Below are 15,342 nucleotides of genomic sequence, written 5' to 3'. Positions count from 1 at the left end.
GGGTGAAGTGGGGCAGAGGAAAACGAGAGGCAAATGGCAAATAATGTAGTGCGAGGGGTAAGAGTTTGTGATGGGTAATTGGTATGTCTTGACTTGTGCGTAGACTCCCCGACAACGGCGCCAGAAATGGCTCGTTGCTGGGATTCAAATCTTGACTTGACTTGGCGCGAATCTCCCCGACAACGGCGCCAGAAATCCTTCTTGCTACCTCTTGAGCACTGTGTTGGTTTTCCCTTGAAGAGAAAAGGGTGATGCAGTAAAGTAGCATAAGTATTTTCCTCAGTTTATGAGAACCAAGGTATCATCCAGTAGGAGACCACGCGCGAGTCCCACGCACCTACACAAACAAATAAGAACCTCACAACCAACGCGATAAAGGGGTTGCCAATCCCTTCACGGTCACTTACGAGAGTGAGATCTGATAGATATGATATGATAATATTTTTGGTATTTTTATGATAAAGATTAAATAAAGATGCAAAATAAAATAAACGGCGCCAGAAATAGCTTGTTGTCGGGAGATTAATATGATAGAAAATAGACCCCGGGGCCATAGGTTTCACTAGTGGCTTCTCTCAAGATAGCATAAGTATTACGGTGGGTAAACGAATTACTGTCGAGCAATTGATAGAATTGAGCATAGTTATGAGAATATCTAGGTATGATCATGTATATAGGCATCACGTCCGTGACAAGTAGACCGAAACGATTCTGCATCTACTACTATTACTCCATACATCGACCGCTATCCAGCATGCATCTAGAGTATTAAGTTCATAAGAACAGAGTAATGCTTTAAGTAAGATGACATGATGTAGAGGGATAAACTCATGCAATATGATATAAACCCCATCTTTTTATCCTCAATGGCAACAATACAATACGTGCCTTGCTGCCCCTGCTGTCACTGGGAAAGGACACCGCAAGATTGAACCCAAAGCTAAGCACTTCTCCCATTGCAAGAAAGGTCAATCTAGTAGGCCAAACCAAACTGATAATTCGAAGAGACTTGCAAAGATAATCAATCATACATAAAAGAATTCAGAGGAGATTCAAATATTGTTCATAGATAAACTTGATCATAAACCCACAATTCATCAAATCTCGACAAACACACCGCAAAAGAAGATTACATCAAATAGATCTCCAAGAAGATCAAGGAGAACTTTGTATTGAGATCCAAAGAGAGAGAAGAAGCCATCTAGCTAATAACTATGGACCCGAAGGTCTGAGGTAAACTACTCACACATCATCGGAGAGGCTATGGTGTTGATGTAGAAGCCCTCCGTGATCAATGCCCCCTCCGGCGGAGCGCCGGAAAAGGCCCCAAGATGGGATCTCACGGGTACAGAAGGTTGCGGCGGTGGAAATAGGGTTTTGGCTCTGTATATGATGTTTCCAGGGTATATGGGTATATATAGGAGGAAGAAGTACGTCGGTGGAGCAACGAGGGGCCCACGAGGGTGGAGGGCACGCCAGGGGGGTAGGCGCGCCCCCTGCCTCGTGCCTTCCTCGTTGATTGCTTTACGTAGACTCCAAGTCCTCTGGATCACGTTTGTTCCAAAAATCACGTTCCCGAAGGTTTCATTCCGTTTGGACTCCGTTTGATATTCTTTTCCTTTGAAACACTGAAATAGGCAAAAAAAACAGCAATTGTGGCTGGTCCTCTGGTTAATAGGTTAGTCCCAAAAATAATATAAAAGTGTATAATAAAGCCCATTAAACATCCAAAACAGAATATAATATAGCATGGAACAATAAAAAATTATAGATACATTGGAGACGTATCACGGGGCTCTACGCACGAGCATACACGAGGATTGGGAAGCCCGGAGGAGCCCGTTCATGCCAAGGTCGCATCGCCATGGGCTCTGCGATGGCGTCACGAGAGCAATCAGGCCTCTTCTTCGGTGGGAGAAGCTCAGGTTCCACCTGAGGGGTTTTTCCCTTCTCCGCAGCGGAAAACCTTCTCACTAGCGCCATAGATGCTTTGGCAAGACGACGGAACAAAGAGGAAGAAGGAGGAGCAAGCAACGAGAATACGGAGACGAGCTTGGGGCTCCGCCCCCTCTCCCATTTATAGCCGGGGGGATGCCAACCGCCGGCCTCCCACGATTCCGAGTAATGATGGTTTTTCTGCATGCAATAGGCAGTTGTCAAGTCGGACAGTTGCCGAGGCAGCGTGGGGAAGTGGAGACGCCCACGTCCCATCAAGCGCCACACGTCGACTCGGTCCGCAGGAGATTGGGGACCGCGGCGCTTCTCCCTTGCCCTTTGGCTTCGCCTCGAAGCCAAGTCCGAGCGCTCCTTGTCCCGGGGGCTACTATCAGCGTTCTAGGAAACGGGGTACCTAGACTTGCCTGCCTGCGGCCCACGGCATGGCTCCATCAACGTCCTGGTACGGCCCATCTTCAGCACCAGCAAGACAAGACCCTCACGAGGCAGACAACACCAAGACCTCTGGAGGGAGCGGCCTTCCTAGGCTGGCTCCCGAGGAGCAGAGATTCCTATGCAGGCACCCATCTCATGAGGTTAAGGTGACGCCAGCCATGACAATCAAGGCCAGGCGGGCGCCAGCAGGCGCAGAGCAGCAGGTTTCCTCTTTGGTGCTAAGGAGGCAAGCGCAGGTGCGGGGTCCCGAGGAATCACCCAAAGGTTTCCATTCCCGTGCAACAAGACCAAGACCGCCAGGACGGATGTCATTGCCGAGCCCACCACGGCGTCACGACCAGAAGCTTTACAGGCGAAGACCACTTTTCTTCATAATAGGATGTACTTCTTGTCCCCCTTTAAAATTGGCCACTGTGGGATCCCTTCCCGCCTTCGTTTGGAGGAAGAGGACCAAGGGCACTATAAATATAGGCTAGCCACTACCGTAGAGGGGGGATCGAATCCTTAGCTCACACCCACACAAGAATAGACCTCAGGAGGTTGTTCTTCCTCTGTACTAGTTCATCCTCAGCCCCTCGCGAGGCTAATCCACCCCAAAGAAGGAGTAGGGTCTTACACCGCAAGGTGGCCCGAACTTGGGTAAACTGATGTGTCCCTTTCCTTTCCTGTTCATCGAGCTAGGCCGTGGGGGCGATGAACCGGTTGGCTGGTGAGGTTGAGCTCTTCGCACGTGCCCCAAAGTTTGAACCTTCCTTTGGGTCTGCGGAGCCCTTAATCCGACAGTGACTCCGTGAAGATGGAATAAGATTCTCCCCGCCTAGCACCGTTCTGGTGACGCGTCTTGCATCGTTTGAGGGCGTGTGAAGGTGTGTGTCCGGCGGGTCACACAAGATTCGGTCGGTGGTTATCTTTGATGGATCTACTCGGATTTGGTCTTCTTTCATCTACGTTTATGTGTCTTCAGGTTGGATCCTTCTAATATACGTGTCTCTTCATCGGTGGCGGTTACTGTTCTAGTGTGATGGTCCTATCGGGCTTTAGCACGACAACTTCCTGTTTGTCTACTACAACAAGTTTTGCCTGGCTAAGGTGAGGGAGTGGCAATAACGGCGGCGCGCCTTCGACTCACTTCAGTGCTTGTAGTCGTTGCTAAATGGTATACAGATAAGGATTTAATGTTTATTATTTCTAGTCTTTGTTATACTGCCATGATTGCAGATGGATAGATCGAAAGTTTTCCTGCCAGAAAAATATACAAAGAAAGCGGGATGAATAGAAAATAAAACATTTAAAGGAAATAGGCCCAATACCCATAAGGAGGGACGAGAAAACAAAAAGGGAAAGGAGTACTCCTTCGGGTGTCCCCGCAAAGGTCACTTGGGGTGGGTTGGGAGCACGCCACTTGACGCGCTCTCAGCCGCCGCCACGCACGCTCTGGACGCTTCCTCTAGATTCTATTTTATTTTATTTTCTGTACGCGTTTTGGTTTTTTCCGGTTTTTCTTAGGTTTTGGACCCCCCCAAAAATCGGGGTTTTAGTGAAAAACATTTTTTCCTTCCACGAGAGGCACAGGTTTACTTATCATCGAGGCAAGGATTTTCTTCTGCGAGAGGCACGAATTTACTTCTCGTGGAGGCATGGATTTACTTCTCGTGGAGGCGCGAATTTGCTTTCACGAGAGGCACGGTCGTACCTCACGGAAAAGGAAAAACGTGTTTTTTCTTTCGCGAGAGGAACGGATTTACTTCTCGTGGAGGCATGGATTTGCTTCCGCGAGAGGCACAACAAAAGATAAAATAACATGTTTTTTTTCTTACCACGAGAGGCACAGATGTACTTCTTGTGGAGGCACGGCTTTACTTCCACGAGAGGAAAAGTGTTTTTCCCTTCCGGGTGAGGCACCATTTACTTCTCGTGTACGCACGGATTAGCTTACGCGAGAGGCACGTCCGTGGCTCCCACAAAAGGGCAAAACATGTTTTTCCTTCAGTGAGAGGCACAAATTTACTGCTCATGGAGGCACAGTCGTGCCTCTCGAAAAGAGAAAACCATGTTCTGGTTCAGTTTTTTGTCTGTTTTTTTTTTTGTGAAATCATGAGTTGGTTGAAACCTATCAACATGGTATCTAGTTTTGAAGATCTCGATGCAAGGAATCCAGCGATGAAAATGTTTTCAAGATTTGGACGCACGGTTTGAGAGGTAAAACTTTTTGAATAAAGGAACCTACGGAAAAAGGGAAAACTCCCAGGTTGCAGCAAGTGTCGCACATGCAGTGTGACAGAGTGACTTTTGCAAGGAATACTCCTTAGTTAGTGATTTCGGGAAAGGATTCTTTAATAGGGAAATCCCGATTTGTTGCGTAATGCGGCAAATTGTCGGCCACTCACACAACGTACGTTTCATAAATGGGTCGGCCCAAATAGAACTTTGTGTACATGCAAGGCAGTTTGGTAGGTTCATGACCTGCTTTGGGAAACTTTAGAAGGTTCCTAATCTTGGATTTTTCTGTTTTTATTCGTTTCCCTCTTTTTTTCTCATAAATACAATATTATTAGAAAAAAAATCAGAATTTTAAAATTTGTTCAAATTTCAAAAAAATGTCAGAATTTGAATTTTTTGCTCGCATTTTGGAAAAATGTTCAACTATTTTTCTCGTTCCAAATTTGTTCAAAATTCATAAAATGCTCCGTTTTTTCAATTTTTAAGGAATTTCATAAACTGTTTGCGTTTAAAAAAAAGTTTAAAACAGGAAAAATGTTTGTGCTTTTAAAAGAAATGTTAACAAATTCAATGATAAAAATCCCTACAGTACCTCCTAGATTTCAAAAAATATTCATATTTTTTCAATAACTGTTTGTGTTTTTCAAAGAAAAAAATGGCTATAGTACCTCCTAGTTTTTCAAAAAATGTTTGTGTATAGAAAATGTTCAAAATTCAGAAAAATATTTGTTATTTTTAAAGGATCGAGATTTTCAAAAAAATGTTCGAGCTTAATTGTTTTAACACAACTTTGCAAAACATTAGTGTTCTAAAAAATATTTTATCCCAAAATATATTTCATGTTTGTTATCAAGATATGCTGCTGCTATTAGCTTAAATGATTCCCGTCGGGCGACTAGTTAGGAATTGGGTCCATCTATGCTTCTATTTTGGAAGCAGGGTTGAGAGGGGGGGGGAGAGGGGCTGATGACGACGCGTCTAGAAGCTGGATGCTGCCATGGCATCCATCAGCGGATGGAAAACGACGACCACCGGTGATGGGAAATGGTGTTGTGCATTGCTACAGTGCTACCTACGGCGATGGCAGAGAAGCTGCAACGGCGGTGACCACGAGCTGAACGTTTTTCATGCGCGTGTGTGGTAAGGGAATGGTGGTAGCAATGTCCTAGTCCACGTCTAGCTGGGTTGTTGATGCGTGCATGATCTGACACTCGGCTGGCGACCGCCCGACGCCTAGCGTTGCCTACCCTTCTTTTAGTATGGAGCACTACCAAAGTAGACACCAACACGCGTTCGCTTCTAGCGGATGATACATCATCCGCCAATGGGCCGACCCATCGGGACCCCGTTCATGCGAAACGATAACAATTTGTCGCAAAGAGCGACACATAGGAGCCCCCGTCAAATAGTACCCCTCGTACCCAGCTGGCTACCACCAAAAGTTTACTATCCAAAATACGGTATATGAAATCTGAAATACGGCCAAGACACCATACGTTTCATAAATGGGTTGGCCCAAGTAGAGCTTTTGTACGTGCAAGGCAGTTCGGTCGGTTCCTGTCCTGCTTTGGGAACCTTTTACAGGCCCCTTTTCTTTTTTTTAAGAGTCAAAATTATCAAAAAATATTGAGAATTACAAAAATTGTTGAAATTTTCAAAAATTGTTTAAAAATTGAAATTTTTGTTTGCGTTTCAAAAAATATTCAGAACATTCAACTATTGTTCTTAGTCCAAATTTTTCAAAATTTGAAAAATGTTCCCATTTGTTTTGAAATTTCTAGGATTCCAAAAAATGTTTGCATTAAATAAATATCTAGATTTTTTTAAACAAATGTAAAAAAGTTCAAAAAAAAAGTTCGCTACAACACCTCCCAGTTTTTTTCTTCATATTTTCAAAAAAAAAATCTATTTGAAAAAAAGATAGAAAATTCGAAAATTGTTGGCTAGAGTACCTTCTAGTTTTTGTGAAAAATGTTTGTCTAAAAGATGTTGAAAATTCAAAAAAATATTCTTTCCCTTAAAAGGTTTGAAATTCTCGAAAAATGTTCGAGTATTTTTTTCACAACTTTGCAAAACATTAGCATTCTAAAAATATTCACTATTTTCCAAAACAATATGTTTTGTGTTTCTTATCAAGATATGATGCTGCTATTAGCTAAAATGATTGCCACTGGGCGACTGGCTAGGAATTGCGTCGGTCTCCATGGTACAAAATGATGCATGCGAGCCCATGCCACTGCTTGCCCTATCCACGAGCGCCATGTCGCAACGGGAGGGGGGCGGGGTCCACGCAATCGTCCTCTCCCCCGCGACCTTATCCTCTCCAGCCGCACTGCTCCCATTTTTTCCTCTCCTTCCCGCACCATCGACGCTGGTATCTCATTCATTGGCGCTGCTGTTTTCGAAGCGGGATTGCGGGGGGAGACGAAGACGCGCCTGGAAGCTAGATGTTGCCACCAGCATCCTTCAGTGGCTGGAAAACGACGACCATGGGTGTTGGAAAATGGTGTTGCGCATTGCTGCGGTGCTACTACCGTCGATAGCAGAGAAGCTATGATGGCGGCGACCACGAGCTGAACATTTTTCGTGCGCGTGTGTGGTAAAGGGAAGGTGGCAGCAATAAGCTAGTCCGGGTCTATCTAAGCCATCGATGCGTGCACGATCTGATGCTGGGTGGGCGTCGCCTACCCTTCTTTTAATATGGCGCGCCGCCGAAGCAAACACGAATGGTCATTCCCTTCGAGTGAGTGGATGATACAACATCCGCCAATGGACCGGCCCATCGGGCTTTGTTCGTGTGAAACAACAACAATTAGTCGCAAAGAGCACCACATAGGAGCTCCCGTTAAATAGACCCCCCGGTACTCGGCCGGCTACCACCAAAAGTTCACTGCCGGATTATGGTGTGCGGTAAATTGTAAACGACTCGCACACCGTACGTTTCATAAATGGGCCGGCCCAAGTAGAGCTTTTGTACTTGCAAGGCAGTTTGTAGGTTGCTAGCTTGCTTTGGGAATCTTTTAGAAGGTTCCTAAACCAGGTTTTTTATTTTCACTTTTATTTTTTATGTTTCTTTTTCTTTTTCGTTTTTGGTTTTTCCCTTTTGTTTTTTTCATAAAGTCAAAATTTTCAAAAATTATTCAGAATCGCAAATGTTCAAATTTTCAAAAAATGTTCAAAAGTCAAAATTTTTGTTTGCATTTGGAAAAAATATTCAGAGTATTCAACTATTGTTCTCATTCCATTTTTCTTCAAAATTTGAAAAATGTTCACATTTGTTTAAAAACTTCTAGTATTTCAAAAACTGTTCGCATTTAAAAATATATTAAGAATTTGTGTTTTTAAAATAAATGTTAATAAATTCAAAAAAATGTTCGCTACAACGCCTCCCAGTTTAAAAAACCATATTTATTTTTTTATTTTTTCAAAAGGGTAGAAAATTCAAAAAAATGTCGGCTACAATACCTCCTAGTTTTTGAATAAATGTTCAAACTTTGAAAAGAATTTATTTCCTTTCGAAGGTTTTAAATTTTTTGAAAAATGTTTGAGTTTATTTTTTTGTTTACAGCTTTGCAAAATATTAGCATTCTAAGAAATATTCACTTTTTCCAAAAAATGTTCCTTGTTTGTTATCAAGATCTGATGTTGCTATTAGCTTAAATGATTCCTACCTGGCGACTGGCTAGGAATTACGTCGGTCTCCTTAGCACACAATGCTGCATCCGGGCCCATGCCGCCACTCTCCCTATCCACGAGCGCCATGTGGCGGCGGTGGCGGGGGGGGGGGGGGGGGGGTCGGGGTCCAGGCAACCGTCCTCACCCCCGCGACCTGGCGTGGCCTGCTTTGGAAACCTTTTAGAAGGCCCCTTTTCTTTTTTTCAAAAGTCGAAATTTTCAAAAAATACTGCAAAATTACAAAATTTGTTGTAATTTTCAAAAATTGTTTTAAAATTGAAAATTCCTTTGCGTTTCAAAAAATATTCAGAACATTCAACTATTGTTCTTAGTCCAAAGTTTTCAAAATTTGAAAAATGTTCCCGTTTGTTTTGAAATTTCTAGGATTCCAAAAAATGTTTTCATTTAAAAAATATCAAGATTTTGTGTTTTTAAAATAAATGTAAACAATTTTAAAAAAAGTTCGTTAAAACACCTCCCAGTTTTTTTCTTCATATTTTAAAAAAAGATAGCAAATTCGAAAACTGTTGGCTATAGTACCTCCTAGTTTTTGTGAAAAATGTTCGTCTAAAAGATGTTCAAAATTTGAAAAAATGTTCTTTCCTTTAAAAGGTTTGAAATTCTCGAAAAATGTTCGAGTTTTTTTTCACAACTTTGCAAAATATTAGCATTCTAAAAAATATTCACTTTTTTCCAAAAAAAATGTTTTGTGTTTGCTATCAAGATATGATGTGTTCATGCTGCTATTAGCTTAAATGATTGCCACCAGGCGATTGGCTAGGAATTGCGTCGGACTCCTTGGGAGACAACGATGCATGCGAGCCCATGCCACTGCTTGCCTTATCCATGAGCGCCATGTCGCAGCCTGAGGGAGGGGGGGTCCACGCAACTGTCCTCTCCCCCGCGACCTTATCCTCTCTAGCCGCACTGCTCCCATTTTTTTCCTCTCCTTCCCGCACCATCGACGCTGGTATCTCATCCATTGGCGCTGCTGTTTTCGAAGCGGGGTTGCGGGGGGAGACGAAGACACACCTGGAAGCTGGATGTTGCCACCAGCATCCGTCAGCGGCTGGAACCGGTGCTGGAAAATAGTGTAGTGCTTCGTTGCGGTGCTGCTACCGGTAATGGCAGAGAAACTACGACGGCGGCGCCCACGAGTTGAACGTTTTTCGTGCGCGTGTGTGGTAAGGGAAGGTGGCAGTAATAACATAGTTCGTGCATGATCTAACACTTGGCTGGCGTTGCCTACCCTTATTTTAATACAACACACTGCCCAAGTAGACACCAACGCTCGTTCGCTTCGAGTGAGTGGATGATACAACAGCCGCCAATTGGCCGGCCCATCGGGACTCCGTTCATGCAAAACAACAACAATTTGTCGCAGAGTGACACATAGGAGCTCCCGTTAAATAGAAGCCTCACACCCGGTCGGCTACCACCAAAAGTTCACTAGCCGAATTACGGCATGCGGTAATTGTCGACGACTCGCACACCGTATGTTTCATAAATGGGCCGGCCCAAGTAGAGCTTTTGTAGTGCAAGGTAGTTCGTAGGTTCCTGGCCTACTTTGGAAATCTTTTAGAAGGTTCCTAAACCAGGTTTATTATTTTCACTTATTTTTTATGTTTCGTTTTCATATTCATTTTTGGTTTTTCCCTTTTCATTTTTTATAAAGTAAAAAATTTCAAAAAAATATTCAGAACCACAAAAATTGTTTAATTTTTCGAAAATGTTCAAAATTCAAAAAATTGGGAATTGCATCGGCTTAAATGATTTCTACCAGATGACTGGCTAGGAATTGCATCGGTCTCCTTGGCACGCAATGCTGCATGCGGGCCCATATGCCATCGGTCTCCTTGGCGTTGCTGTTTTGGAAGCAGGGTTAGGGGGAGACAACGACACACCTAGAAGCTAGATGTTGCCACCGGCAGCGGCTAGAAAACAACGATCACCGGTGCTGGAAAACGGTGTAGCGCTACGACGACGACCACCATGAGCTGAACGTTTTTAGTGCGCATATGTGGTAAGGGGAAGGTGGCAGCAATAAGCTAGTCTGCGTCTGTTTTTAAAATAAATGTTAAGAAATTCAAAAAAATGTTTGCTACAACGCCTCCCAGTTTAAGAAAAAACCATATTTAATTTTTTATTTTTTCAAAAGGATAGAAAATTCTAAAAAGTCGGCTACAATACCTCCTGTTTTTGAAAAAATGTTCAAAATTTGAAAAGAATTTATTTCCTTTTGAAGGTTTAAATTTTTTGAAAAATGTTTGACTTTATTTTTTTGTTTACAGCTTTGCAAATTATTAGCATTCTAAGAAATATTCACTTTTTTCCAAAAAATGTTCCTTGTTTGTTATCAAGATCTGATGTTGCTATTAGCTTAAATGATTCCTACTAGGCGACTGGCTAGGAATTACGTCGGTCTCCTTGGCACACAATGCTGCATCCGGGCCCATGCCGCCACTCTCCCTATCCACGAGCGCCATGTGGCGGCGGTGGGCGGGGTGTGGGGCGGGGGTCCAGGCAACCATCCTCTCCCCCGCGACCTTATCCTCTCTAGCCACAACACTCCCATTTTTTCCTCTGCTACCCGCACCATTGACACCGATATCTCATCCACGACACACCTAGAAGCTAGATTCTGTCACCGGCATCCATCAGCAACTGGAAAATGGTGTAGCGCTATGACGGCGACGACCACGAGCTGAACGCTTTTCGTGCGCGCGTGTGGTAAGAGGAAGGTGGTAGCAATAAGCTAGTCTGCGTCTATCTAGGCCATCGATGCGTGGACGATCTGATGCTGGGCGGGAGTCGCCTACCCTTCTTTTAATATGGCGCGCTGCAGGAGCAGACACCAACGGTCGTTCCTTCGAGTGAGTGGATGATAGAGCATCCGGGCAAGGGGCCGGCCCATCGGGCTCCGTTTGTGCGAAACGACAGCCGTTAAATAGAACCCCCCGTACCCGGCCGGCTACCACAAAAGTTCCCGAAGCCCCTCACCCGAAGCCCCGTCCACCACCCCAAAATTTCCCCTTCCTTCGTTCCTTCCCGCTTGTGCGCTCGGCGAAATGCTGCAATGGCGCACCTGCCTCTTAATCCTCCTTGCACTTCTTGGTTTCATGAGTTCCCACCCACTCCTTATCATGTTCCCTCCTCCGGACCTCCTCTTCGCAGAGGTTTTCCTGATGCTCGTCCTCGCCGCAGCCGGAGACATGCTGCGGGCGCTGCGTCGCCGATAGGCGGCGGAAGCGGCGGCGCGCGCGACACACTCCAGCGCGCGCCTCCGCTACAGGCCCTGGACGCCCACCAGCGGGTCCAGGGCAACCGGCTCGATCCTCTACTGGGGATGGTCGCCGTCTCCTCCTGCGGCTGCATCAACACGCGCCGCATCGACGACCTCCTCCGGCTCCTGCTCCCCTGCGTGGGCGAGCAAACCTCCGACCCCCGAATCTCTTCGGCTTCCTCCCGCGCCCGCTCCGACGGCGCAGCCGCGGACGCGGAGGAGAACGAGCCCGAGGCGTCCGCGGGGAGGAGCACGCAGGTGCTGCTCGCCGCGGCAGCAAGTGGCGGGCGCGGCGGCCCCTACGGCCGCCGCCCGTCCTCCTCCCACGGAAGCTGCGCCCCCTGGAACGCTGCCCCCCTCATCGCGCACCCCCCGGCGACCCCGTCGCCCGTATGCTGCCCCATCGTCGCGTCACGGCAGGTCTGTTTCCGTGTTCTTGGTGCTCTTTCGCGTCATTCTTGACAGGTTCTTGGCTGAGAAGTAGGTAATCGAAGGTCCTAGGTTCTTAATTTTCCGTGCAGTTGTTGAACTCTGCTATGATACATCGAATTTGGCGTGTTATTCCTGACAGGTTATCGGTTGAGAAGTAGATATTCGAAGGTCCTAGGTTCTTGATTTTCAGTGCAGTTATACATCGAATCTGTTGAGTTAAGTCTGGGAGCAGATGTGTTCGGTTTCTTGTATTGCTCCCAGGAACGAAGGCCCCATTGTGTTAAATTTTAACTGAATTCTTGATTGATAATTGTTCCAGGAATCGATTGGAAATCCCTAATTGTTATTAACTACCGAGCAGTAAAAGCTTGCTGCTAAATTTCTGCTTGCTGAATCTTGAGTTGGACAAAAAAACTGGTGTAATCTCATCCCAGTCGTACCATTGTTGCATTTATTTGATCAAGCAACCAGATTAGGATGATTTGGTGTCTGGTTCCATCCAATTATTACATGTTAGCTCTGCTAGATACTGATGTAAACTCTGCTAGATACTGAGATACATCGAGATTGTTGTGTTAAGTCTAGGAGCAGACGTAGTTTCTTGGATGGAACTGTTCGGTTTCTTTTATTGCTCCCAGGAATGAAGTCCTCAATTTCTGAACATTGGATTGAAGTTTAACTGGATTCTTGATTGATAATTGTTCCAGGAATCGATTGGAAATTCTTAACTGCTGTTAACTACCCAGCAGAAAAGGCTTCTTGCTAAATTTCTGCTTGCTGGATCTTGATTGAACAAAAAACTGAAGTAATCTCGTCTCAATCATATACCATCGTTGCATTTATTTGATCAACCAACCAGATTAGGATGATTGGGTGTCTGGTTCCTTCCATTTTTACATGTTGCTTCCTGTTTTGTATCCACCTACTTATGCTTTCTGCTCATTTGATCTTTCATAAGTAAATGGGAGGTGCTAATAAGCCAAACTACCTCAGGAACAAGAGCAAGGGAGGTTACCAACGAGAGAGGACTTGGTCAAGTGTTTCTCTATGCCACGAAACATCCGACTACAGACTCCCAGGCACCCTTCTCTGCCGGATATGAGAGGTTCTGCCTTTTGTCTGCCTACCCCTTTCATAAATCAGCCTGACATTTTTCTTGCATGTCATGTTTAATTGATTTACTTGACTTGAATTATGCAGTTGACGGATCCAATAGAGGGCCTCCAAAATTCGTCCACAAGGCCACGCCAGCTAGATTGATGCGCCAAGCTCGCTCCTCACATAATTACCATGGGAAGCGCATGGAAGCAATTGATGCTGTCAATGAATGGAGATTGCCTAAAGTAAGTGCAGAGGAAGATGGGGCAGTGGATCAGAAAGCCTGGCAGGATGATACCATGTCATGTCGTGTATCCTCAGGTATTGGCTTAAATCTCTTGAGACCTGTCAGTTTTTCAGCAGAACATGGATTTGAGACAAATTCTGTATTGTTTCAGCTCGTGATTGGAACTTCGGGTCTGATAGTGTCTATGAGGGCCCTGCGATGAAACATAAGGAAAATGCTGTCCACGCCAAGTTGGTTGCCTGGAAGGATGCACAGGTTTCAAAGCTCATTGACAAGTAATCCCTCTTATCTCATCTTTTATCATAACCTCTTAACATGCATTTGTTAGCAGTTAACTAGGGAGTTGCTCAGAATCAAGAATTGTTTATCTAAGATACTAGTTTTTGTAACTTATCTGGACAGAGCACTTGTGATAGTACTTCAATCAACTAGGCTGAATCAGAAAGATCAATGGCAGAAGAATAGTTAACTAGCAGTTGCTCAGCATCAAAATTGACATATAACAAGAATAGTTGTATTAAGCCAATGATGACTAGGAATTAAATGGCTTGGGAAACGATCATATGTAGCATGATATTATCATAAAGGAACACTCTGCGCTAAACTCTATCTTACATTGGAATTAAACAGAAGAGCATGGTCCTGATTGTTGGTACAGACATGACTGTTCGTGACTTGTGGCTGTCTAGTTTGTTGAAATGAAAAATCGAGCTGACCCATGATGTTAACAAAATTAGATTTGTGTGTTACAAAAGGATAACTCTTTGTAATTTCTCTGGACAGAGCACTTATGATGTTACTTGAATCAACTAGGCTGAAAGCCCAGATCGATGAATGGCAGAAGAATAAGTTTACATGGGCCAGGGATAAACTGGCAAAAACTGAGGTATACTTCAGTTCACGCATTGAATATTTGCATTTGGTAGCATGGCACCCGCAGTTTCACATTTTTGTTGTGTCTGAACTAAATGCAGAAGAAGTTGGAGAAGCAGAGAACTGAAACCGTAGTGAAGATGCAAAAGGCGATAGAAGATGCAGAGAGGAAAGATGATATGAAGAGTCAAGAAGAGGCAGCCGCCAAGAGTAAGATAGCTAGTTTCGAGAGAGCCCTTCAGGTGATGCCTAGGGCAGGAAGGCAGGCCGATTGTCAAATACTAATGAAGGGACCGTATACTGTATAGAATGGCGGTTGCCATATAGTACTAACCAAAGGATGATAGAAGTTTCAGGTCATGGAACGCTTGGTCAGGATTTTAACACACACTGTTGTAGTTCTCCCCATTGGAGAACTTGTAATACTACTCCCCATTGGAGAATTTGTAATACTACTCCCAAGTAACCTGATGTTGTTGGTACATCTACCGAAAAGGACAGACAACATTTTGTTTTCCTCATTGACAGCATTCAGGTCATGCCATACATAGTCAGCATTCCTTTTCTCCCCATTGGACAACATGTATATACTAGTACGCTCTTGTTGTGGACAAATCATTCTTTTTCTCCCATTGGAGAACATGTATATACATTGGCTTAATCCTAATTGCATCTCCTTTATCTTTTTCCCTAGGAGTGCTCCTTTTCTTTTCCTTTTTAGTGTGGCAGTAGTAACAGGCAATTTGATTGTGTCCACTTTTTTTGAAGGGAAAGCCCCATGGCTTAGTCAATCTGTGGCAGAGTTGTAGCGAGTATTACAAGCAATAATAAAAACCCGGGAGCTTCATCTACCCAAACATAGCTGGTTTTAGAGTCGTAACAATGCGTAGCAAGGAAGTGTGCCAAACCATTCGCTTCCCTGGGACAGTGCGTAAATGAGATTGCGGGAATACCGTGTGCTAGGTGAAAGCAATCTATTAAGACATCCGCATAAGGATATTTCATTCAATTTTCCAAAGTCTCAGCCGAATGAGATATAAAGAAGTCTCAGTCGATATTGTCTTCCTTTGATTTTGCATGAAGATTCATGCAAGAAATTTCTTTTCAGTTTATCTTTTTTCTT

At 44.4% G+C, this 15,342-nt stretch overlaps 1 protein-coding gene across 2 annotated transcripts; it reads left to right on the top strand.

The window, feature by feature from the left end:
- Positions 1-11,289: 11,289 nt before the first annotated feature.
- LOC109762250 (uncharacterized) lies at positions 11,290-14,765 on the top strand. 2 transcript variants are annotated; one of them, XM_020321072.4, is made up of 6 exons: positions 11,290-11,989; positions 12,995-13,106; positions 13,202-13,420; positions 13,498-13,621; positions 14,160-14,232; positions 14,321-14,765. In XM_020321072.4, exons 1-6 carry the CDS (start codon positions 11,363-11,365, stop codon positions 14,525-14,527), a joined length of 1,362 nt encoding a protein of 453 aa, XP_020176661.4. In that variant the 5' UTR covers positions 11,290-11,362; the 3' UTR covers positions 14,528-14,765. The 2 variants fall into 2 exon arrangements, with proteins under 2 accessions (XP_020176661.4, XP_020176660.4); XM_020321071.4 differs by having other exon boundaries at positions 14,130-14,232.
- Positions 14,766-15,342: the final 577 nt, after the last annotated feature.

This window comes from Aegilops tauschii, chromosome 6 (assembly GCF_002575655.3).
Source record: "Aegilops tauschii subsp. strangulata cultivar AL8/78 chromosome 6, Aet v6.0, whole genome shotgun sequence".
NCBI classification, from domain to species: domain Eukaryota; kingdom Viridiplantae; phylum Streptophyta; class Magnoliopsida; order Poales; family Poaceae; genus Aegilops; species Aegilops tauschii.
This window is presented reverse-complemented; position numbering and strand designations above follow the sequence as displayed.